This window comes from Equus asinus, chromosome 20, assembly GCF_041296235.1.
Source record: "Equus asinus isolate D_3611 breed Donkey chromosome 20, EquAss-T2T_v2, whole genome shotgun sequence".
Lineage (NCBI taxonomy): Eukaryota > Metazoa > Chordata > Mammalia > Perissodactyla > Equidae > Equus > Equus asinus.
Genome location: NC_091809.1, coordinates 103,605,469 through 103,630,508, shown reverse-complemented (window position 1 = coordinate 103,630,508; position 25,040 = coordinate 103,605,469). Strand labels below are relative to the sequence as shown.

At 40.6% G+C, this 25,040-nt stretch overlaps 1 protein-coding gene across 4 annotated transcripts in view; it reads right to left on the bottom strand.

Moving 5' to 3' along the window:
- Nucleotides 1-25,040, bottom strand: part of NELL1 (neural EGFL like 1) — a 779,413-nt gene that overhangs the window by 287,185 nt on the left and 467,188 nt on the right. For 2 of the 4 annotated variants that reach the window (XM_070491352.1, XM_070491350.1), the window contains exon 14: nucleotides 12,023-12,145. The exons of the other annotated variants lie outside the window; for them this stretch is intronic. In XM_070491352.1, coding sequence (XP_070347453.1) covers nucleotides 12,023-12,145 — 123 coding nt within the window. The remainder of the gene's footprint in view (nucleotides 1-12,022; nucleotides 12,146-25,040) is intronic. 4 annotated transcript variants of the gene reach the window in all.

The following is a 25,040-nucleotide window of genomic DNA, read 5'->3' as shown; positions in this document are numbered from 1 at the left end:
GTGATGACATAGTTGGAAGGAATGAGTTCACTCAACTGGAGACATTTCTAAACCCTGGATACTCCTCGTCTTTCTTTACTGGAAGGCCTACAGATGATCTTCACAGTGCATCAGCCAGCATCCATTACAGAACCACATAGAGAGGTTTATTTTCTACAAATAATGATATAGCCACTTTTTTATTTTTTAATAATATATTTGCTTAGAATTTACAACAGCACGAAAGCAGAGACTATTAGCGCTCACCCACAGATGTGTCCTCTGCCTTCTTCCCAAGCACGCAGATATTCCGCTCTGTTGTTAGGTGTGGCCATGGACTGACTTCTTCCCAATGCCACATGAGCCACCATGATATGTGTCACTTTCAGGTCTGGCCCATAAAAACCTCCCATGTATGGCCTCATGCTCTTTCCCCATCTGCTGATGGAGGGGTGAGAATTCTGAGAAGCAAGAAAAGGTCACAGCCACAAGATGGAAGGTGAGTGGGTTCCTGAATCACTGTGTGGAGCACAACCGCCCCTCACCACCAACTCTCAGTGAACAATGACATGAGCGTAAATAAGAATTTATTGCTGGACCTACTGAAATTTGCAACTTCTGTGTTACACTAGGTACCACTGTTTCCTTATCTTATACAAGCAGTTTCACATGTGTTAGCCATTTTACGCTACAGTCTTCCCATTTAGGAACTGAGGGGGAGAAGAGATTTGAAAATGTCATTACGTCTATTAACAAATGAGGAAATGAGTAACAAGAGGTCACTTTACTGGCTAATTATCACAGGACAAGGTGTAATCCAGATGCCCTAGCAAATAAACATCTAGGTATAAATGAGAAGATTAGGCAAAGGCAATAGAAACAGACATTGCATTCAGTGTGGTTGAGTTGGAAGATGGCTGCATTTTAAAGACTAAGCTTTGAGCAATTGTCAACAGAGCTGAACACATTTAACTTTATTCTAGAAAACAGAGTGGCATGCATGAGGCTGAAATGAAGAAACACATCACGTGTTGGGGACAGGATAAGGCAGAAATGTGAAAGCAGGCAAGCGCGAACCACAACACATGCTACTGGTCAGTACTAGCAAAGCGTCCCACCAACATCCTCTTGAGGAAGGATTGCGGTTAGCTCTGCCCCCAAATTATGGTGACATTTGAACATTATTTTTAAATGTTTTTCAATTTATCCTTTGTTTGCTTAATAAAGATTTGAGTCAAGAGAAGCCGCTTAGCTTCTCTTTATACCACTTTATGACCACTTAGCTCTCTTTATACAATAGTTCATTAAGAAGGGCTAGATACATTTAAGCTAATCTTGCCTTAAAATATATGGCATCCTACTAGGTACTATAGTTTTTTGGTTCTACGTAAGGTATATACTCTTGGCACATATTCTGAGCTGATACTGGCATGTCAAGTGTAGCTTGCACCATTCTGTAATAGTACCAGTTGTTAAATACTTGGAATATTTTGCAAATAATTGCCCACTTAAACAGATCACATCCCAGCAGATAGCCTAGAGATTGACTATGACATCTTTCAATAATGTTGCCTAAAGGAAGTCTCCTAGTCCATTGAGAATTGTTACTTAGGAGAGAAAGACAGTCTCATCTTGATTGTTTAACAGAAAGCCAATGTTCAGCAGCCTTTTTTAAAATAAAATTGACTGATATCTATTTATATGGCTCTGCTAATCTCATGAGTCATTTCAGATGTGACAATTACGGATAACAAACAACTATGTAACTTACCAAAGTGCAACCTCAAAATGCACTCAAAAGGATCAGCACTTGTCTAAGTGTCAGATTTCCACTCCCTCTGAGATACAAGCTGGTTTAACATGTTTCCCTTAAGACCCTAGGGATATAGTTACTGTCTACTGGGCCGCAAACTTGAAAAGGTAAGCGCTGACTTTGGTAAGTGATGAAAAGTGCTTTAAATGAATGCAACAGACTCTTTTTTACCCAGTAGAAATGCACTTGAAGGAGAAAAGAATATTAAAGGCCAGGACAAGACTATATCAAGTTAAGCCAAAATAGCAAAATCAATGTATTGTATCTTGTGCCACACAAGCCCCCTTCCCCTGCTCCAGTCTTGTTAATGCATCATCGCTGGTTTCAAGACTGCAACCCAGCTTCTGTCTGCCTGCACTTCTTTATCAGGCTGATCAACATAATGTCTCTTGATAACTTAGTCTATACATTCAGTTTCATTTTCTAGTTTCAGTCACATTTTTCAAAGGAAGCATTATGGAAACTTTAAGCATAATAATCTTCCCTGAACCTAGAGACTCTTCTCTTAGAATTAAATCAGTATTATAAGATTCCCTCCCCTCTTTGGGACTACGACAAACACACCCACATCTAAATTTAATACCAGTGCTTGTTGGTAAGCATTTGAATGACAGTGAGTTTGCAAAAAGGCTTGAAGTTATTTTAATACCACTTAATATTGCACTTGATACTCAAATACTCATGTTAACATTACTACCAATCTACTTTTACTAACAATAATAACAGCACATCTAAAATAGGTGAGAATTTCTAGGGTGGAGCATGGAGGGTGGGAGAGTTTATCGTGCTATCTCCTCCAGCCCTCAGGAGGGAATGGCAGGTGAATGATTGTTTTGAAGGTTTTTTGTTTTCATATCCAAGAATTCGCTTTTCCCCTTATGAGGAGAAGGGTCTATTTGGCAAGTCTGACGAAGACCGGTTTATGTGTACAGAGACCATGGCTCCAGCATGACACGAGCTCTCTCTTCTCTCAGACTTCCTGCACTTCGGCGTCATGAGATCCCCAGAACTTCCCAGCTCTGTTCCTTCAAGGGAACAAAGATCTGACCAGGTCTCTGCATCCCCTCCTCCAGCTTCTCCCCCTACAACTGAGAGAGGATGAGAGGCGAGCCCTGAAGTGGGGTCTGATTGTCCCAGAGAGCCCAAGATCAAGGCAATACTAGGATTCCCACACCGTTCCACATCTATTTTCCACAGATTTGAACCTGTAGGAATGGAAAGGAAAATGGTGACACTCCAAATCTCCTATAGGCAGTGGTAGAGTATTATTCCACTTTTATGTAACAAAGTGATTCTAGCTTTACCTATGGTTAAAAGTTAAATGACCAATAGAGAAATTGATTCCATGCTGTTTTGGACCATAGAGTGGAATACTGATCTGAGTCTCATGAATGTTTCCCATTGGTCACAGTGGAGCCAGGACACAGTATGAAAAGACAATGTCCCACTCAACAGCACATGCCACACTGGGATGAGTGGGTGTCCATGGCAGTCTCTTAGAACACGAAGGGCAGAGTTGTGTGTTTAGCAAGTCATCATGTTTCCCTGTTGCCATGACTACCCAGAATGTTAAGTGCCTTCCAGCTCCAAACCTAGCCCATGTTAGGATTGCTGAGTAAATAAGAGAATGAGACTAAGAAGGGGCCAAATAAAGAAGACTTCGAAATAGATGCAAAAAGTAGATGCAAAAAGAAGCCACGCTTGGGCTGCTTATTGTCTCTCAGATTAGACTAAAGGACGTGATCATTTCTGGTATAATTATATTCGGTATCCTTGGGCCTTCCAATACCTATGTGGCATTCAGTACCTATAGGAATGAAACAAAACAGAATAAACAAATTTTCTATGTACAATAGAGGACGTCTTTGAACTTAAATAGCAGGCTCACTGATGATTTTCTAAAACGTTAAAATAGATATTACACAAGCATTTACCTTACAATTTTAATCTTTCTTTGATTTCCTGAATGGTGGTCTAGATTCAGTAATTAATGCATCAAGCCACAAAAGCAGGGTTGAGTTGTGTCAGATGAACTAGCCAGTTCTCATTTGGCATTTCTATATATTCACTGAGCACCCAGGAAAGACAAGGTCTTATGTCAGTGGTAACGGCTGATACGTAAACAGCTAAGTTTAACAAGGAAGAATACATTGAATACTACAAGCAAAATTGAGAGAAACTATTTATCCTGACTGAGAAGATCAAGGTAAAATGAGATTTGAGCTGGATCATCATTTAAGAAGGATGAACAGGATTTTAATTGGAAGAGGAGGAGGATGGAAAAAATCCCTGCTGTATAATAAATGATCCCAAGGAGAAGAAAGGGGGCATGAGATCATCTGGCCTGGCCTGTTAGGAGAATAGTTAGTTAACTCTTAAGTGTGACTAATCAGGTAATGGGGATAGATGATATTGCAAGAGATGAGGCTCCAAATACCCAGGTGAGGCCAAGCTGTCACAGGGTCTTGACTCCTTGCAAAACAGTTAAAACTTCAATTGGAAATAGCTTTTTTTACTAGAAAATTGTGTCATCATTCTGTGTCCTACTCCTTAGTTCTATACATATTTAAGAATGGCATTATGGTTCTGCATATTCTTGACGAACTATTTCTTACCACTGGATGTTAAAATTTGTATCTATTAAGAACACTTTCCAGCAAGTGGTTGAAATTGACTGAAAGGGATTTTTCATCCTACGCCCACATCAGTCTTGTCTTTATGTTAATGAATTATGATCAAATCATCTAACAGTCCTAGAAAAATTTGAAAGTCACATATCTTATAGTAATCTGACCTGGTCCAATTATTTCAATAGGATCCTAAAAAACATCTTAAACAATGCCAAAGGGATACCCTCCCACATCATCTTCTATACGTGGAGAATTTTAAGTGGCTCTAATCACTAAAAGTGTAATCCACTTTTGCTACAAAGATTCATCCTATTGACTATTGACGGAGTCTGATCCTGAGCGATCTCTAATCCACATGCTTTCTGACTTGATAAATGAATCAGGTGTAGGGGAGAGTTTCAAATCCTTCCTTGAAATGTTATGAAACTGCTCTATAACCAGAGATGCACTCTTAGAAATACACTCACAACCCTTATCTATCTATCAGTACCAAATTGTTTTTACAAACGTGCCTGGCTCTAAATGAGTCAACCCATCCTATAATGTCTGTCAATCTTGTCTCTCGCCAATCTCTCCAACATTTTGTCCGTACACCTAAAGGCAGAATTTTAGATTGAGAGCTTCCCAAATTCTTCCTCATTACATTAACCCCATTTCAAAACTGTCTAGAGTGCTATAAGTACTTTTGCCAAAGGTTTTCCTATTCCTCTTGCTATTTGCTTCAAAATCCCCAAATATCATCTTCTGTGATTCACAGCCCAGCAGTTTATCAATTTTATTATTTTCAGTGCTATCTTATTAAAACAACTTACCTGTCTCTTCCCCCTCTCTCTTCCTCCCATACCGCCTATAAGTCTCCAAAAGCATCGGTGTGCATGTGAGATACCCAGATATTTAATTTGGGATTTCATTTACATCTTTAGCATGAGCTAAATTTATAAAGTGTGCACTGTCACATTTATCTTCCTGTCTATATCAAAAATTCCCCGGCCCTCTGCTCCTGACTTTCTGCGTCTTTCTTGTACAATTTATCCAGCACCCCATCAAACAGAAATTTCTAGGAACAGTACTTCTGCATATGCACCTCAATGCAAACATGCTCATTAATGAACGACTTTCCAACACTACAGGATTCTAAAGTGCTTTAGCATAAAGATTCTCTTTCATTCCAGGAACTTCTTTCAGTAAATTGAATTTTACTGTAATGATTTTCTTTGAAAGCCGGTCATCTGTTAGCAATGCAGACTCCACCCTGAAGTTGGTTTGCGTCTCTACCTTTGAGAGTAGTGGTTTTCCCAGGCTGGGGGTAAGGTTTGAGTGGTTTAAGTACCTCTGTGTCCCAGCAGACTTTTTCTTTCCTGTAAAATCTTCTAGACACACAAGTGCACATTCTATTAGAAAGGAATCTTCATGTGTTCACTCCTCAGGAAACTTTTGACCACTATAACATGCTTAGCTCTGAGCTAAATGGTTAAACGGAGACACATAGCCATGGCCTGCAGGAAACAGACAAATAAATGTCACCCGCAGCATGGGGTCACAAGGACTGAGTAGTGTTTGGAGGGTGTCTCTGGAACACAGAGAGGGTTGTTCACCTAGCCTGAGATGAGGGACAGCTTCCTGGACCTGAAAGGCAAGGAAAAACAAAACTACACTGTCATGAACTGCGAAGCCATTAAAGAGCCCCCTGGCATGGTGTGAAAACAAACACAGGGCAAGGGAAGATCAATCAATCTACCTCTCCAGACAACAGCAGGACATTGAGGAGACACTAGGAGTGTGACACCACCCACTGTCTCCCGAAATGCTGGAGGATTTTGAGCAAGGGCATCACTCTAGCTTTAGAATAGTCTAGAATGACTATTCTTACAGTGGAGATGGTTGAAGCAGGGGAACAGATCCTGAGATGATGAGCCAATAAAACCCCCAGCTGACTCCTTGGCTCTGATTTCTCACTTAAATAATTCTAAATTTTAAAAAATGACTCCCTGTATATATTTCATTTAAGAAAGAAGGTGAAACTACAGACACAAGAATTTGCCTCTTCTAAATAGAAGTTGTCAGTGGATTTAGGAGAGGGAGATTGATGCTTCTTTTCCATTAATCTGGTTTCCCTAAGAGCAATTGGCCCTTGGCCTCTTGGCCCACCCTCTCATTCTTCCCTGGTGTTTGGTGAGTGGGAGAGAGGAACTGGACAAGTGTGGCCCAGCTCTTCCCTCTCTTATGCACTAGGGATCAGAAGGCCACAGGAAACACCCATTCTGCACTGTCCCTTCTGCCCTGAAGAGTACAGGAGAAGCCCCACATGGCGACGCTCCGCGGTTGCCCTAGTCCACCTGTGATTGGCTACAGAAGCCTGTCTAGCTTGGGGGTTCAATATTATGAATTCTATTGTCACGTATAGAAGGCATGTTCTCTAGTATAACCTTTATCAGTATTCATATTGACATTTTGGTCTCCACTTGCTTGATTTCTTTATCTGTCTCTCAATTTATTCTGAATGCAGATGGGGAAAACAAGGATATCACTTTCAGGCTCTCCTCAAACCACAACAGTTATCATAATAAATTAATATGTGGGTCCTCAAAAGATCGATCATCTCAGGTACCCTGATAAGGCCAAGTTTCTGAACCTACAAAACCGAGGATCTGGCCCTCAACCACATGGACAAACAAAAATCTAGCCTGTAATGAGAAAGAAAGATGAAGTCAATCCACAGAGAAGCAGGAGGAGACAGAAGGAGAGAGTACTGTCAGCACTCCAGCTCCTGGAGCAATGTGCTCCTAAGTCCCAGCCACCTTTTGCCCTTACTTTCTATGACACACCTGGAAAGCTCACTAATGCCAGTAGACACATTCAACTTCATGAGCACATAACCGGTACAGTGGCACAGGGCCCCTCACTCAGAAGGGCCCCACACTTGGGGTTTAATGCTCTGTGGTCACCACCTGGAAGTTCTCAATAATTTCATCTTCCAATTTATGTTTTGTAAGTGAGGTCCAATGGGACAGCAGGGTGTGCACTGGGGGTTTGGAGCCTTAGGGATCCTATATCCTACTGCCTCCCCAACTCCCTAGGATGGGTTCCCAGCTCTCCATTCCCCTGTTCCCTGGAGCCCTGGGTCCCTTACAGCCTCTCCTTCTCCACCTAGTGATAACTGTCTCCTTCTATCCCTAGCAGGGTCCTGGCAGAGACAGAGTGAGGGTTGGGGTTGGGCTTGCATGCTTTGGGTGTTTCTAGGTGGAGCATGGCAGTACCATCCCCACTCCAAGCTGGTAGCACCTAGGTGCCTTCCATAGGTGACCCAAGGAATAGGTGAGGAGACTACAGGCCCCTCGGGTGGCCAATCTGCTGTAGATTGAGATGAAGGGCTCAAGGGAAGGGGACATACCTGGTTCAACTTCCCTGCCCCATGCCAAGTGACAGCACATTGGTCAGGGTGGAGGCGAGCACTGAGGTCAGCGGGTCATGGTCATGTGCCAAGGTGGGGGATGGGCCTGAAGCTTTTCTGAGAGTCTGTACTCATCCCAAGAGTATCCCCAAGGCCAAGAAAGCAACATTAAATAGCAAATGAAAAACACCATAACAGGTCGAGAGAGACTGCAGAAGAAAGGTAAAAGCTTTATATTTTAGCACCTATAAACAGCAGATTTTTCCTACTTTTTGAACAAGATCCCACACTTTCATTTTACTCTGGGCTCTGCAAATTACATAGCAAGTCTTACCAGTGCATTTCTCTCACTTGCAACCAAAGGAGTCCTACCCCTGCCTTTCACATGGCTCTATACTTTGAGTAATTCTTTGTAAGCCTCTTTCCAAGGAGATAATACCATTCTGTAAATTGTTCTATGGGGGTCGAAGCATTTGCTCAAAAAAATAAATGTCAGTATTATCAGTCATTAAAACAAGAATGCTTTCGAGGATCATCACATCTTATCCAGCTATAATTACAGACAAGAGAGAAGGCTTAGCCTGTGGGTTGCTATGGACAGCTGCCTAGGGAAAGCCCACCTCTGGCTCCAGGTGAGTGCAGACCAGGAAAGCAGACAACAAAACTCCTGAGATGACCTCAGCCCTCAGGTCAGGCTGTGCAAATCTGATTTGGAACAATTTGCAAGTACTTTCACCATTTAACCCCAAATGCCAAACTATTTAGCAACAGATGTTACATAGTTTCATAAATACTTCAGCCTGGTTATCAAAAATATGAGCAATTTTTTAAAAATTATAGATTGTCATTGCACTGTCTCTTCCCTTTGTGTTTTCTTTACACTCTCTAATTAGAAAAAAATACATATATATATACATATATGTAATAGATAGTTAAATGATGAACAAGGAGGAAGAGGAAGAGAAAGGAGAATAAAAAGGAAGAAAAGCAGAAAAGAAAAGAGAAGCGGGGAGAGGAGGGAAGAAACTAAAAGCAGTCACACTAACTGGGATAAATCAGATCCAATGATGTCTGATGCAAGATTTACCCGTGAAATAGAATAATGCCATCACCCTCCCAGGGTTACCTTGGGAAGTAAATGAGGTAACAGATGTGAACATTCCAGCAAGGTGTCTTGCACATTTTCAGTGACTGTTGTTGAGGCTAAATGGGTATTTCCCAACCACATGAGAAGAAAGACCTCCTTACGTGGGCATCAGCCACCCGGAAAGCCCATCTGAGAGAATTCACACCAATTAGTACTGTTTGAGAAACCGTGCCTTGTGTTTTGCTTGTTAAGAGAAGTGTTAACAGTGTTTATTTCTACCCAGATATAGTCAATTCCATGAATAACACCATGTCCAAAAAAGCTGTTATATATTAAAAATAAAACCAGAATTGGTTGAAATCATCTGGTTACCCTTGCCAAACTTTCTCTGTAAATGTTTCAGTTACAGGTGGAAAAGTCAGCTATAAATGTATGGCCTGAAACTGAGACAAATTTGGGTACTTCCACCAAAAGCCTGAAGTTCAAGCAAATTCATGAGCCGCCACTTTCTCCTTTATCCTTGTACCACTAATCATACTATCTTCGCTTTTTATAGCATTTGATAGTTTAAAACACATCGATATATGTTCCTGTAGTAATTGTCTGCAATATCATTGTTGGATAAACACAGGAAGTGATATTAACCCAATTTTAATATGTAAAAATACAGAAGTTACAACTCGCCAGTAATGAAATGAGGTCTAAATGCCGACTCTCCAAACTTTGTCCAATTTTTCAACCATGCCGCATGCCTCCGCATGCGACCTTCATAAAACCCAGGATTCTCCCTGTCTTACTGAGGTCAACATGATTGACTATAAGGATCGCTTTAAGAAAACTATTTTCGCTAATTCCTAACTTCCAAGGGAAGATGTATATTCACAGTCCGTGGACACCAGAAACATTATTTTAACTTCTACTTTTCACAGTTGGATTTTCAAATTCCGCAAAGGTGAAGCCTCCACTTATCACAGTGGCGTGTGAGGGCTGGGCATACACACACTCACCGAACTCGAGCAATCAATCTTATTTTATGAGGTGATATAATCCTGAAGAAATGCATTAAAATCAAATCCCTACATTGCTCCTCAGATTCACAGCATTAGCGTGCACAGACAAGCGGTGGGCTTGATAATCCGTGGAACTATATTAATGGTTATGTTTTTTGTTTTGCTTTGGAAATATTTTCAGCCTTCTTTTAAAAGCTGAGCACTAGTGTCTTTATTTGCCTGATGAAACTTAAAAAAAAAAAACTACACAAATAGTACATGTATAAATTTCCATTGTAAGAGATGCAAACAAGATTAAATTCATAGCAACAGGTAGATGTTCTTGTCCACACACACACCCATGGATAGTAAGTTGAACCGGGTGCATGTTTCCAGTCTATGCATTTACATAAGTATGTGCACAGACACTGTAAATAATAAATTAGATGTGTGATGACGCTATATGCATTGTCCAGTAACTTGATTTTATTTCTTTCTCTTTTTTTCCTCAAAAATATGTCTTGGAGATCTTTCAGTGTGCCAGTATGTATGCGTGTACACGTGTGTGCATACATACACTTAGAGTTTCAAATCACTGTATTCTATTCCATAAAATGATACACCAAATAAATTTAATCATTCCATTACTGAGGGATATTTTGGTTGTTTCTGGTTTTCGATGAATATTGAAATGTAGCAAATGCAGCAAAAACCTCACTATCTGTGCATTTCCCCCCTTCATGAGCATGTGCTTTTCTAGAACACACTTCAAGAGGTAAAACTGATGGAATCAAGAGAATCTCTGTATTACGCTTCAGATTTACTTTAAATGTTGATAGATTCTGTCAAGTGCTATTAAAAGTTTCACCATTGTACACTCTCAGCCATCCATGAGGCTATCTGTTCACCTGAACTCACCAACATGGACTAAAAGCAAACTTTTAACATTTGCCCCTAATCGATTGCATGACTATGGTGACTTAGCCATTGTACATTATTCTCTCTCAGCAGCAGCATGTTGTCTCTGCAGGTGAGTAGTGATAATGTGCTGTGTCCTTGGGTAAGTTACTTAAGCTTCTGTGTCTCAGTTTTGTCACCTTTAAAATAGGGGTGATAATAATACCTAATTCAAAGGGTTATTTCCTGGTTTATCTCTACTTTTTGCCTCTTTTTCAATGCGATTGCCTATTCAGTCAATTTGGCTGATCCAGTCAGTTCACACATATTTAACGAGTGCCTACAACATGTCAGGCACCATTTTTGTTGCTGGAGCCACAGCACGGAGATAAGACCCAGCATCTCTCTCACAGCGCATGCATCCCAATGGGGAGGCAGACAACATAGAAACACACACAGAAATGCATCATTTTCTACCAGGTTGCGCTGGGGAAGAAAAAATACAGCAGGGTATGCGGCTAAGAGGTACCAGAGGCGCTATTTTAGAAGGAGTGGTCAAAGCCAGTTTCTGTGACAAGGGGATACATGAGTAGAGACCTGAAGGAAATGAGCATCCAGCCTGAGGGGGCAACAAGCACAAAGCCCTGAGATAGGAACGCAGTTGGCACGTTCGAGGGATAGCGAGGAATGATGTGTTGGTGCAGAGAAAAAAGAGATGGTGGCTAAGAGGAGCCAAGGACTGGATTCTGAATGCCCTCATAAACCAAAAGGAGGAGTTTGAATTTTATTCTATATGCAGACGGAAGCCAGGGCACTGGCCTCTGAATTGCTGAACTGCTCCAAACACAGAGAGGGGCTGAAATTTAAGCTTCATACCCAAGCAGCTACCTTGAGCGTGGCCATGAGCACTGCCCACCTGCCCTCTGAGCAAAGCTCACAGTGAATAAAAGTGAACATCAGTAATCAGGGCATCCGTCACACACTCAGGCCAAGAGGCAAGGCTGAACAGAGCCATGGTATTGTGGAACAGTACTCCCAACCCCCACTCACACCTTTTCATTCAACCCAAAAGGAAGACTAAAAAAGCATTTTTCTCCTTCTATGGTGCCCAGTGCCCTTGCCAGCTGATAGACCAGGAACAGGAACCCCGGCTATGCGCAAATGGTCGGCTAGATGAGCACCAAGCGCCCAGGCAAGATGGTAGCTCAGAGCCTGCCCCTAAGGCAGCAAGCCTACCTCTGCAGCTGGTCCCATTCCCCACGTAGCCCGGTTTGCAGGTGCAGCTGTGTCCCTGGACAGTGTTGGTGCAGATGGCATTCTCATCACAGTTGTGCTGCCCGCTGCCACATTCGTCATGCTCTGTTTACAGGGTGAGAAAGAGAGACATCTTTTCTTAAGTTGGAGTCATTGGTATTAGAAAAGTTAGCTGGAACTCACCAAATGAGAAAAGTGACTACTGTGTACCGGGACCTTACTGTGTGCCTGGCACCATCTATGCCTGATATGGTGGAAATCTCAACAACTCTAAAAGATGGAGCTGTTATCCTCACTTTGCAGGTAAAGAAACTGAGTGTCAGAGGAGGCAAGAGACTTATGGAAGTCACAAGACTGGTGAGTGCTGCTCTAAGGTCATTGCTCTTTCATGTTCTCCAAGGGTTTCTGCAGAGGCTCCAAGGCAGCGGTTCTCAACAGGGGGCAGTTTTGCACCCTCTCACCTGGAAACGTCTGCCAATGTCTAACAGTATTTTTGGTTGTCATGATTTGGGATAGGGGATGCTACTGGAACCTAGCAGACAGAGGCCAGGGATGCTCTTCAGCATCTTACAGTGCCCAGGAGAAAGCCAACCACCGCAAAGCATTAACCAGTGCAAAATGTCAACAGTGCCGAGGTTGAGAAACTTTCCCCTCAGGTTAAAAAAAGAAAAAGAAACAAACCCACATGAGAGATTCCAGGGCCTCTTTAGAACAAAGAAGGTAAAACTGAAGAGGAAGGGCCAGCTAATATCAGCCAGCACAGGAGCATTTACCCACAAGCACTTTCAGGGGAGTCGCCCTGGTCCCAGGGAATGTTGACGAGCATGGGGTTGTGCCCTGAGTAGGAAAGGATTTACTGTCAGGACTCCATTTTAAGGGGCTTCAGCAGTTTAACTCGAATTTTCCATATATGTCATTTTCATAGGGCTCAGAATTTAGCTCTGGGTTGATGCCTGATGTGTAGGAATATGGTTACATACGTTCAAAGAGATGCAGCATCCTTAATCCACAAGACATGGGTGGAAATAGACCTAACATTAGAAAGTAGACTGAATGATTGCAGGTTAGAAGCCAAGATTTCACAGATAACTACACTGTCCTTTCCTAATCAGGAAGTTTAAACAGTTGTCCAAACGACCACTCTGAAGATAAACAATACGGGAAAGTTTATACCCATTACTCCCTTTAACATCTGCTAGTATAACTTCTTAGAAATTTTAAAAAGAAAAATCAAGTAGGATTATTTAAGTCATAAAAGGTTATAAAATAAGAGTTTAAATTCCAGCTAGAAACTCCCCCAAAATAACACTAATTGAACAAAAACAAAAATTCAATATAGTTTGTTAACTGAGCTGTTAGATCAATGTATCAATCGATTGAGATATCATCTCTCTTCATTAAATTTTTATTCTAAATTTCCTAACAGGGCCCAGTAATGGGAAAGGTTAAATTCTACAAAGTAGAGCTGTTTTAATCACTGACACACAATTAAAGGAAAGCACACACATGCATATGACTCTTGGTTTAACACCTTGGATTTTTCCAAAGAAAATTTTTCTTTAGGCCTTAAGATCAACCCAAACCGTCAGTGAGAAATGTGCATAGGTTAGCAAGCAGTGAGAAGGGAAGAGAAGATTTATGGGGACAGACTTGTAGTCTGGGCTAAAGGCATTTCTGGCACACTCCAGAAACAGTACAACCTGTGGACTCTGATCAAATTCACAGACCTATCCAGCACCTAGGATGTTCAGGTGCAATACCAGGTGATGTCAGGGACGCACGCACACAAAATAATAGACTTCAAGAGTTTTCAGTGTCCTCATTTAAATTCATTTCATAAATAGTTACTAGAGTCTGTACTGGGGATAAATGAGTAGATATGGTCTCTGCTCACATGAACATTGTAAGAGGGACCACCAGACATCAATATGCAACTGACTGAAATACAAGGTAGAAGTGATATGAGTTATAAGTAGGTGACCTTACATTTTATCATATAAAAAGAACATATTTTCGAGTGAAAGGGGGTCCTGCGAATAATTCCATTCGGATAACAGGCATAACTGAGAATGACTGAGACAAACCATTTGTGGTCATGCTGGGGAAGAGGAATAAAGAGAAACTGGACTGAAAGTTCACTGGAGGGAAGAAGTTCCTTCTAATAGAGAGAAAAGTCTTCTTACAAGAGGCAGTACCTTTTAAAAACGGTTGTGGTTTTCTGAGCCAGAATTGCCCACGAAGGGCACTGCAGGCAAAAGGACAGTGTGGAGAAAGCGATGGTTTTATGCAACATTCCAAAAGTTCAGTCCATCCTTACCCATCTGGTCTTTTTCCCCAGCTTTCTTAAGGTAAAATTGAGAAATAAAATTGTACGATATTTAAAGTGCACAGTGCGATGATTTGATATACATACACACTGTGAAAGGATACCCCGCATCGAGTTCAACAACACATCCATCCGACATGGGCTCATCTCCCAATATTCCTGAAGCCACCCCTCTTCTCTGATGAGGTGGCCTTGTCATTGTCCTGCAAGCGCAGGAGTTCATTCCTACCTCTCTACTTCATCATGTTTCCCTCACTCAAAATACTTTCTTTCTCTGAATGTAGTTGGAACACTTTGCTCCCGCCTGGCTTCAAACACCACTTCAACCCCATACTCTTGTCCTGAGGACTTCCACACTTGCTTCCAGACCACATGAATTTCACCCATCTTGAGATTTTTATTAAATTTGATATCTTTATCTCTTTGGAGGCAATCATCACAATATATGGTAATGATACTTTCAAGGTGATATAACCATTACATAAATAGAACCTATTTCTTAGAGTTGCAGATAGTTTTAATCATTAACACCTTATTAACTAGTCAGCCTTGAAAAGAGGAATTGTAGCATATTTTCTACAACCCTCACTTTACCCCTCTCTACTTTACATAATGGTATTGAGCCCAGAGATGCCAAGCAATGAGCTAAATACTGTACATATATCATTTAATTCTCCCAACAATTATATGAAGTAATTTTCCTCATTTTACAGTGAAGGAACTGAGACAACATTAAACGAGCTGCCTAAGATCACAAAACTAGTACGTGGGAGAGCTCGGATTTGTGATTCTAGACACTGGGGGTGACGACCACAGCACTGAACAGTCAGAAGCAATTTGGATGTGGCTGACACTAAGCCAAGACATAGACAAGTGACTCCATAAGGCCAAAAAGGAAGACTTTTTCTATACTTCCCCCAAATTCCCACTGAAGATCTAACCTATCCCCAAAAGACAAAGGCTGCAAAGCCGCTATACTTCATCAGCTTTAGTCATGTCCACGTTTTCAAAGCAACCAGTACCTCCAAAACTATGTGTGACAGAGATGGCTAAAGATGAAGCAATCTCCTTCTAAAAATATCAAATCCCCTTCCAGCTGCTGGAGATGCTGCAAAAGGTCTCAGACGAGTGCCTGTGAGAGATGGCGTGGCATGGAGGCTAGCCACACAGACTCCAGAACCACCCCGCCAAGGTTGGAGGGCCCTGGGTCTGCCGCTCACTAGCTATGTGAAATGGAGTAAGTTACTCAGCCTATCTGTGTCTTAGTTGCCTAAGATGTAAAATGTGGGTAATAACAGAACCTATCTCCTGGGGTTGTGGGAGGATTCAATTAGTTAATACAGGTCATATATTTATAGCACACTGCAAGTAGTAAGTGCTCATAAGTGTAAGCTATTTTATTATCACTGTTGCTACTGCTAGAAGTTACTACCAGAAGTGCTGCTACTCCAATTACCACTACTACTGCAATTACTTGTGAGCACACTTAACTGCTGGATGGTGGTGAAAATTGGTTATGAAAACTTTCTCCTTCCTTAAAGGCTGGTAGTTCAGGCAGAAAGGCCAGGAACAGATAGACATTTGAAGACAATTAAATTAGAACTTCTCTTTGAAAAGCCAAGGAAGTATTTGCTTAGATTCAACTACGGTCTCCAAGAAACAAGACCATGAATGCAGGAGGGGACGGACGTACATTTAGGACTGTGGATATATGACCTGAGCTTGATTATAGCATATTTGGAGTATGAAACCTCTCAGGACAAACAATAATGATTATGGCAGCAAGCTGTCTTCCTACTGACAATAATAATTACTGTTATGCTGGCTAATATTTATTGAGCACCCATCAAGCACCGTCATGATCACATAGTTCCTTTCTCCCTTCTCTTCTTTCCTCTTCTATGGGAGCTCAGAAGGACTCCAACTAATCCACTTCCATAATATTGTAATCAGTAGCCATTATCAATTAACACAATGTTTTCCTTAGTGAACTAGTCAGGACCCAAACAAGCTCCTGAAACAGTCACTTCAGCTGCGGCTGCAAATGCCCCGTGTTTGGGGTCTGGCTGGCTTAGGGCTTTCTTTGTTCAAAGTAATCTCTTTTGCATTTTACAAAATTGTTACAATGGCCTCACTGGGAAATGCCAAGCAGGTCTTCTCAGCTCATTTACAGATGAAGAAGCTAGACTTTGGAGCACGTGAGAGGCGCTTCCTATAAGCAAATAGATACTACGTCGTTCGTCTGGAACTCGAACTCCCATCTCCTCATTCCTTCTCCTGAATTCTTTCCAAACCCCCACTTTATTATGTGATCCAAAGGAAATTCTACAATGTTGGCCACAGTGTAGGTAATTTTTACTTTTTTAAAAAATATAGTTACAGGACTTATACAGGAAGTTGCAAAAGTAGTACAGAGAGTCGCTTGTGTCCTTCACCCAGCTTCCCTCAATAGTGCCATCTCATGCAGCTGTAGAACAACATCAAAACCAGAAAAATGACACTGGTATATTCCTGTTAAGTAGTCTATAGACCTAATTTGGTTTCCGTTGTTTTTTAAAACTGCATTCATTGAGCGTCTGTATGTAGAGTTCTAAGCAGTACTATCCTATGCATAAATTTGTATAACTACGACCACCACAGTCAGGTTAAATCTTCATGTTTGCACCCACTCCACACTCCCCTGCACATCACCCCCAACCCCTGTCTCCTGTCAACTACAAATCAGAACAGATTAGTCTCTGCCTCTATAGTTTTGTCATTTAAAGAATGTTATATAAGTGGAATTACACAGTAAGTAAATTTTGAGATTGACGTTTTTCAGTAAGCATAATGCCCTTGAGTTCCATCCAGATTGTCGTATGTGTCAACAGTTCATTCCTTTTTTATTGCTGAGTAGTATTCCACTGGATAGATGTACCAGTTTGTTCAACCATTCACACATTGAAGGACACTTGGATTATTTCCTATATTTTGCTGTTCTGAATGAAGTTACCATGAACATCTATGTACAGGTCTTTGTGTGAACCTATATTTTCAATAACCTGGGACAAACGTCCAGGGTCATCTGGTAAGTGCACGTTTCAGAATAAGAAACTGCCAACAATTTTCCAGAATGGCTGAACCATTTTACATTCCCACAGGCAATGTATGAACGATCAAGTTTCTCAACATCATTGTCAGCATTTGGTATCGTCACTTTTTAAATTTTTAGTCTTTCACATGTGTGTGTGGTGACACTGCATCAAGCTCCTAATTTGTACTTTGCCAGCAGCTAATGATGTTGAGCGTCTTTCCCCAGGCTCATTTGTCATCTATATCTTTTCTTTGGTGAAATATCTGTTCCTGTCTTTTGCTCATTTTATGGTTGGATTTTTTTTTTACTGTTGAGTTTTGAGAATTCTTCATATATTCTAGATATAAGGCCTTTGTTGGATATGCGATTTGCAAATATTTTCTCATAGTCTGTAGCTTGTATTTTCATCCTCATAGCAGTCTTTCACAATGCAAAATGTCTTACTTTTGACAAAATTCAAGTTACCTATTTTTTGTTTTATGGATAGTGCTTTTAACATCATACCTAAGAACTCTCTGGCTAACCCTAGGTCCCAAAGAGTTCCTCCGATTTTGTTTTTAAGTTTTCTAGTTGTACATTTTAAGTCCAGGATCCATTTTGAGTTAATTTTGTATACGGTGTGAAGTTTAGGTTGAGGTTAATCTTTTTGTCTCTGCATGTCCAATTGTTCCAGTGTCATTTGTTGAAAATGTTACTTTTCCTCCATTGAATTGCTTCTGTACTTTTGTCAAAAACCAATTGGTTACATTTGTATTGCTCTGTTTTTCAGTTCTCTACTTTGTTCCATTGATCTGTGGGTCTACTCCTCTGCCAACACCACACAGCCTTGATCACTGCAGGTATACAGAAAGACTTCATATCAGATGGGGTGATTATCCTCACTTTATTTTTCTTTTTCAAAAGTGTTTTGATTATTCTAGCTTATAAATTGTAGATTAAGCTTGTTCATTTCTACAAAAAGTCTTGTTGGGATTTTAATAAGAATTGTGCTAAACTTATAGATCAGTTTGTGGAGAATTGACATCTTTACTATATTGAATCTTCCAATCTATGAACACAGTTTGTCTCCCTACTTACTTGTTCTTTGACTTCTTTCACCAATGTTTTACCATTTTTAGCATATAGATATTATATGTGTTTTATTAGATTTATAACTAAGTATTCAATTTTACTCTGGAGCAATTGTATATGACATCATGTTTTTAATTTTGGTATCTACATATCTATTGCTAGTATATAACAATACAATGAATTTTGTGTGCTAATCTTGTGGTTTGTGATCTTGAACTCACTTATTAGTTCTACAATATTTTTTGTAGATTCCTCAGGATTTTCTACACAGACAATGATCTCATATGTAAATAGGAATAGCTTCACTTCTTCCTTTCCAACTGGCATGCTTTTTATTTCCTTTTGTCACCTTATTGCGCTGGCTAAGACTTCCAGTGCTATGTTGCACAGAGTGGTGACAGCGGACATCACTGGTTTATTATCAGTCCTAGGGAGAAAGCATTCAGTCTTGCACCATTAAGTACAATGTTAGCTCCACCTCATACGGCCTTGTCAATGAGGGTTGGAGGCGGAGGTTCAGCTCCCTGCTGGGCCCACTGACAATGAAGTTGGGAGAGATTGTAGGGCCGATTAGCCTTGCGTGTCACTGGGCCTTGTTCAGTCTCCATGCTGCTGGGTGGGAGTAGAGGCCCAGCTGGGCTCCTCCCAGTGTCATACTGCACTTAAATAATCTTTTAGGAAGTCAAATGTGATCATCACTGACACATAGGGTGTTTTCCACTGACACATGGCTAAAGCAGGGTGAGTATTTTCAAAGAAGCTCGTTCTGTTAGGCCCCCCTTTTCCTAGTTCTTTCCCTAGGAGGAGTGGAGTCAGCTTTTCTTGGAGCTTTTTTCTCTGTGCCTCTTGGTGGTTTTAGTTTGCACGTTTCTTCAGCTCCCCATCCAGGATACATGGGAGGAAAAAGTAAAGGGGAAACCACATCTTGTTGTTCCTCCAGTCCCAAAGTTCCCAAGTAGCCCAACTTCTTCTTTTCACCTTTTATGGTCTTCCTGGTATTTGGTGTGTTATATCAAAAGGTTTTTTAGTTGTAAGAGGAAGGATCTTGGAGGAATGGGGCTGGTTCATCTCATCCAGAACCAAAAGTCTTCACTGTACTTAATTTTTAAGAAACTGTTACTTTCCTTCTCTGCTTTTCTAAACAGCACTAATAACTGGGGTTTCTCATAAACATACTATGAGCACCTTTATTAAGCACATACTCATACGACGAGCCAGATGATGCTCTGTTATAGCATTTATATGAATTAAGGATTATTATCATACCTATTTTTTAAGTGAAGAAACAGGAATACAGAGGATATAAGTGGCCAAAGGTTTTAGGATGATAGGTTCCAACTACCGAAGTTACTCTCAACCCATAGCAAAAGAATTAGAGTCATGTAGTTATTGGTCATTCTTAAAATGTCTTTCTCCCTTAATCCCTTATAATCAATCCATCACTAAGTCTTGATTTTTCTTCTTAAGTGTCTTTCAAATTCATTCCTTTTCTCCATTTCCATTTCTACCCCCCTCATCCAAGCCGCCATCATCATCCAAGCTACTAACAGCTCACCCACATCTAAACTACCATCATTTGGGTTACTCTTGTACCTTACCAATGGATCCTCTCACATTCACTATTGCCCACCTTCAATTTATTCCTCATACTGCATTTAGAATAATCTTTTCGGAATTCAAATGTGATCATCTTGCCATTCCTATTTGCAAACCATATATCTTATAAGTGATTTGAATCCAGAATATATAAATAACCTTTACAACTCAGTAATAAAAAGATAACCCAATTAGAAAATGGGAAAAGTATTTAAATAGACATTTCTCCAAGAAGATACACAAATGGCTAATAAGCACATGAAAAGATGCTCAATATCATTACTAATCAGGGAAATCCAAAGCAAAACCACAGTGAGGTACCATTTCACATCCACTAGAATGGCTGTAATTAGAAAGACCAACAATAACAGGTGTTTACAAGAATGTGGAGAGATTGGATCCCTTGCACATTCCTAATGGGAATGTAAAATATTTGAAATTACTTTAAACTATTAAACATAAAGTTACCACAGTTCCAATAATTCTACTCCTAGGTATATATCCAAGAGAAATGAAAACAAATGTCTACACAAAGACTTATACTCAATATTCATATCAGAATTATTCATAGTAGCCAAAAGGTGGAAACAATCCAAATATTCACCAGCTTATGAGGACATAAAGTGTGGTATATCTGTATAATGGAACATTATTCAGTAATTAAACAGAAGGAAGCACCACTACAGACTACAGCAGGTATCATGGGTGAACCTCCACAACATTTTGCTAAGCGAAAGAAGTCGATCACAAAGGACCACATGTTATCAAATCCCATTTACATAAAATGTCCAGAACAGGCAAATCTATAGAGACAGAAAGTAGACTAGAGGTTACCTGGGGCTAAGCTGGAGGGAATGAGGAATGACTGTTAATGGTTAACAGTTTTCTCCTCAGGGTGATGAAAATGTTCTAAAATTAGATTATTATAATAATTGTACAACTCTGAAAGTATACTTAAAACCTTTGAATGTACACTTTAAGGAGGTGAACTTTATGATATATAAATTATACCTCAATAAAGCTGTTAAAAATTATTAAGGAGAAACTTCTAAAATAAGTTAACACATTTATCTCTGTGTCCATCAGTAGTGATTCTTGGGTGAAATAGTTCTTCCACAAATGGAGATTAGGAATGTTAGTTATTTTGCTAATATCCTAGAAATATTCCATATTTCCTTAATTCTAAAACACCATTTATTTAGTAGTAATATTTGAGGGAGAAAAAGAAGTAATTATGTATAAAATATATGCATCAATTACAAGATGATCCCCAGTTTCCTAAATATGAAACTGAAAACCTATGCTTTAGGCTCAAAGACATATGTTATTTATAATCTAACACAGTGCTTGAATTCAAGAAACAATGTTCTAAGCCAAAATAAATACAACTCAAAGTCCCCTATAGGCCAGAATGGACAACTAAATCTCATTCTTTATTGGCTCTTTCCACCCACACTTTGCCCTCAGCAGATCCCACCATGGTCATGGGGTGGGGGAGGCTCTTAGACAAAAGCTTGTGAGGGGGTTGTCTGACTTTTACACTGATTATTACCCTCGCCCATAAAAAGGAGGTTTGAAGCCCTGCTAATTCTCTGCTAAATTCAGGGGCTGAGATCTTTGCCAAAAGTGGGTACCCTAGTTATCAGTGGTCTGAATCTTTGGTGTACCCCAAATCCATTCTCCCCCACTCTAGGGGATACCACTTTAAGAACCTACAGGTCTCCAGCTTCCCTCTCCTGGCTCTAAACTACTTTAGCTGAAACCACTGGTACCTTCCCAAACACCAAACCCTGCAGTCCTAGCTCCCTCTGGGTCAAGTGTTCTCTTAGAAAATGTGTACTAACTCTTTCCATTGACAAAGAGGCTTTGGGTCTCCAGGACTGGAAGCTGTCCTTGACTGAAAGCCTTCAACAGGGTTATGGGCAGAATAGATATGGCAGTAGGGTTGCAGAGAAGAAGGTAGAGACGAGGAGTGGAAGGGAACTAATTCCCATACTTTCTTTTCTGTGTGTGATATGCACAAACTAGTCTTTTATTTCAACTTTTTGTTAATATACATCCTTTATAATTCTTCCACAGCAGTAAGAAACAAAACACAAAGTAATAACTCAATCAAGTGCTTTTCTACTTGGATATATAGTATTATATATTAAATATGGCAGGTCATATATAATATATATTAATTATTATATATGATACTTGTACATACATAGAAAGTCTATAAAAATGTATAGTAAACTATTAACAGTGATTTACACTGGAGGGTTGGAAAGAGGATAAATGGGAGGCACTTATACTATTTATTTCATTCACTTTGTACTTTTAAATGTTTTACAACCAACATGTATCATTTATTACTAAACAATAGTTTTTTTTTTAAGAAGATAGAAAATGTTTTCCAGATATATCCAAGTTTGTATGGAAAAGACAAACCTTTGGAGGCTGACAGAGCTGGATGCAAACTCCAGAGAGATCTGACAAAGTCTCTGTGCCCCAGCTGTGTGTGTGTAAAATGCGGACAATGATTCTATCATTAAAGAGTAGAAAACTTGGTTGGGTCTCTGTTTCCTGATTCAAACAGATTCTGCTACAGAGGAGATGCATAAGAAACATTTATATAATGCATGTCCATAGGAAGAAAGCTTGTAAAGCATCTGGAATCATTTTTTGGCACATAGTAGGTGCTCCAAAAATGGCAGAGGCCATCACTACCATCACCACCACCACCACCACCATCATCACAGCGTGGTGTTGGCCTGCATTCTCCATGAACCCTCCCTCGATAATCCCAGGAAGATTTTACTGGGAGCTTTATTACTCTTCTTTATGTCCCCAAGGCTCAGAGTCCATAGCCAGGTTTGTCACTTCCTCATTCTGTGAGCTAAGCAAATATACTTAGCATCTCTGAGCCTCAGTGTTGTCACCAGAAAATGGAAGCAATAAGATCCACCGCACAGAGCTGTTGGGAAGACTAACTGAGAGAGCATGGAAACAGCACCTAGCAGTACACCAGCCAAGTCATAGGGATTCAGTCAATGCTAGTTTTGTTCCACAGGGATAATTTAGAAATGCATCATTAAATGACAAAATTAATGAAGAGCTGAGCTGTAGTCCAATGTTTCTGGGTTTTTTAAAAACGCCTAGTCCAGTAGGACTACCCAAAACAAGAAAAAACAGAGAAACTGTTGTTTGACTTTGATTTAGCTAATGGTTACGTCTGCATCCCCAAAGCGACCCTTTTTCGGAGGCCCTTTATCTCTCTCTGTGAAGTGGCTGGCTTGTCATTCTTTTGGTTCCACAACTACCCAAAAGAACTCTGAGGAAAACTGTCTAAATATGAAACACGGTAAGAAAAATAACTCTGCGCTGACGTTTTTCTTTATTACAAGTTTGCCTTCTCCTTCGGGGATTCACGGTATGAATGTGGTATTCCTTCTCCTTCTGAAGTGAGGTGATGCTGCAGAAAAGCAAAACGAACCTGGGAGAGAGACTAGCAAAGGGAAAGCCTCTTTTCCGCCCCTTCTATCAGTGATTGTGACTCAGTGTCCAGGTGCTCTGGGACTCAGCTGACTTAGGAGGTCCGAAAGAAAAAGAGGACAGAATCAAAGGAAACAGAACCCTAAAAATGTGCTAGTCCTGTTACCCTGATTTCCAACTTATCCCTTCATTCCTATTGAATTCTTCCACCTCTCCCAACCGCAGTGAGTTGAAAAGTGTCCCCCCGAAACTCACGTCCACCAGAACCTCAGATTCATCTTATTTGGAAAGAGAGTCTGTGCAGATGTAATTAGTTAAGATGAGGCCATACTGGATTAAGGTGGGGTCTAAATCCAACGAGTGGCATCCTTATAGGAAGAGGAGAAGACATACAAACACACAAAGAAAAGAAGGCCGTGTGTAGACAGAGGCAGAGACTGGAGTTCTGCAGCCACAAGTCAAGGAACACCAGGCACCCCCAGAATCTGGAAGAGGCAAGGTTCCCCTTTGGGGCCTTTGGGGAGAGTGTGGCCCTGCTGACTCCTGGATTTTGATTCTGACCTCCAATCCTCCGAAAGTCTAAGAGAAAAAATTTCCATTGTTTGAAGCCACACAGTGTGTGGCAATTTGTTACAATAGTGCTAGAAAACTAATATACCAACCTTACATATAATTTTTTACACCATAAGGTGCTGAGGACAGTGAGGGGCCAAGCCCTGGTGCCCTTCACTGTTTCCTAGAAAAGAGATTCTAGAGGATCGAGGGAAAGAGGCCTGGAGATCCATGTCCAAAATGAAATCATCTGACTGTGTCTGAGGGGCTGACGAAGAGAGGGTTTTCGAGACAGACACATTGAGTTTGAACCCTAGACCCATACAAAGCTGCTCTAAGATGTCAGTAAGTCTCTAAACCCTTCTGAGACTGAACCTTCCCATCCTTAAAGCAGAGAGAATACCACCTACACCTTGCTGTGGAGTTGTGAGTATTAATAAAAATATAATTAGAAAGGTTTGCACAGTGCTCAATATATAGTAGATGCTCAAGAATTTTTAGTTTTTTTTTTTTCCTTTCTTTCTTATTAGCTAGGCTTGGACTATGAAAATTAGAATACTTAAAACTACATGCCAGGCCAACCAAAGGAAATGCCACCCTGGAAATATTAAAATATATATTTATTGAGATTGAAAGAGGCTTAGAATCCGTCTCTGCCACCTCAGCTGTCTGAGGCATGTCCCAGGGAAGCTGTATTAACAGCAGAGTCCCTGCAGCACAGGCAGACACTGAGTTTCTCAGCCTTGTGGCCTGGGGGCACACTGTCTTCGTTGACCCCCCCCCCCCATTAAGTTGCTGCCCTCTTTCTTCTTTGGTGCTGGCAGAGTCCACCCAGCACAGAGGGTGAAATGCCAGATCCGTGCCTGCTGCCCTTACTCCAGAGCTGAGCGGGGGCCCAGTGGCTA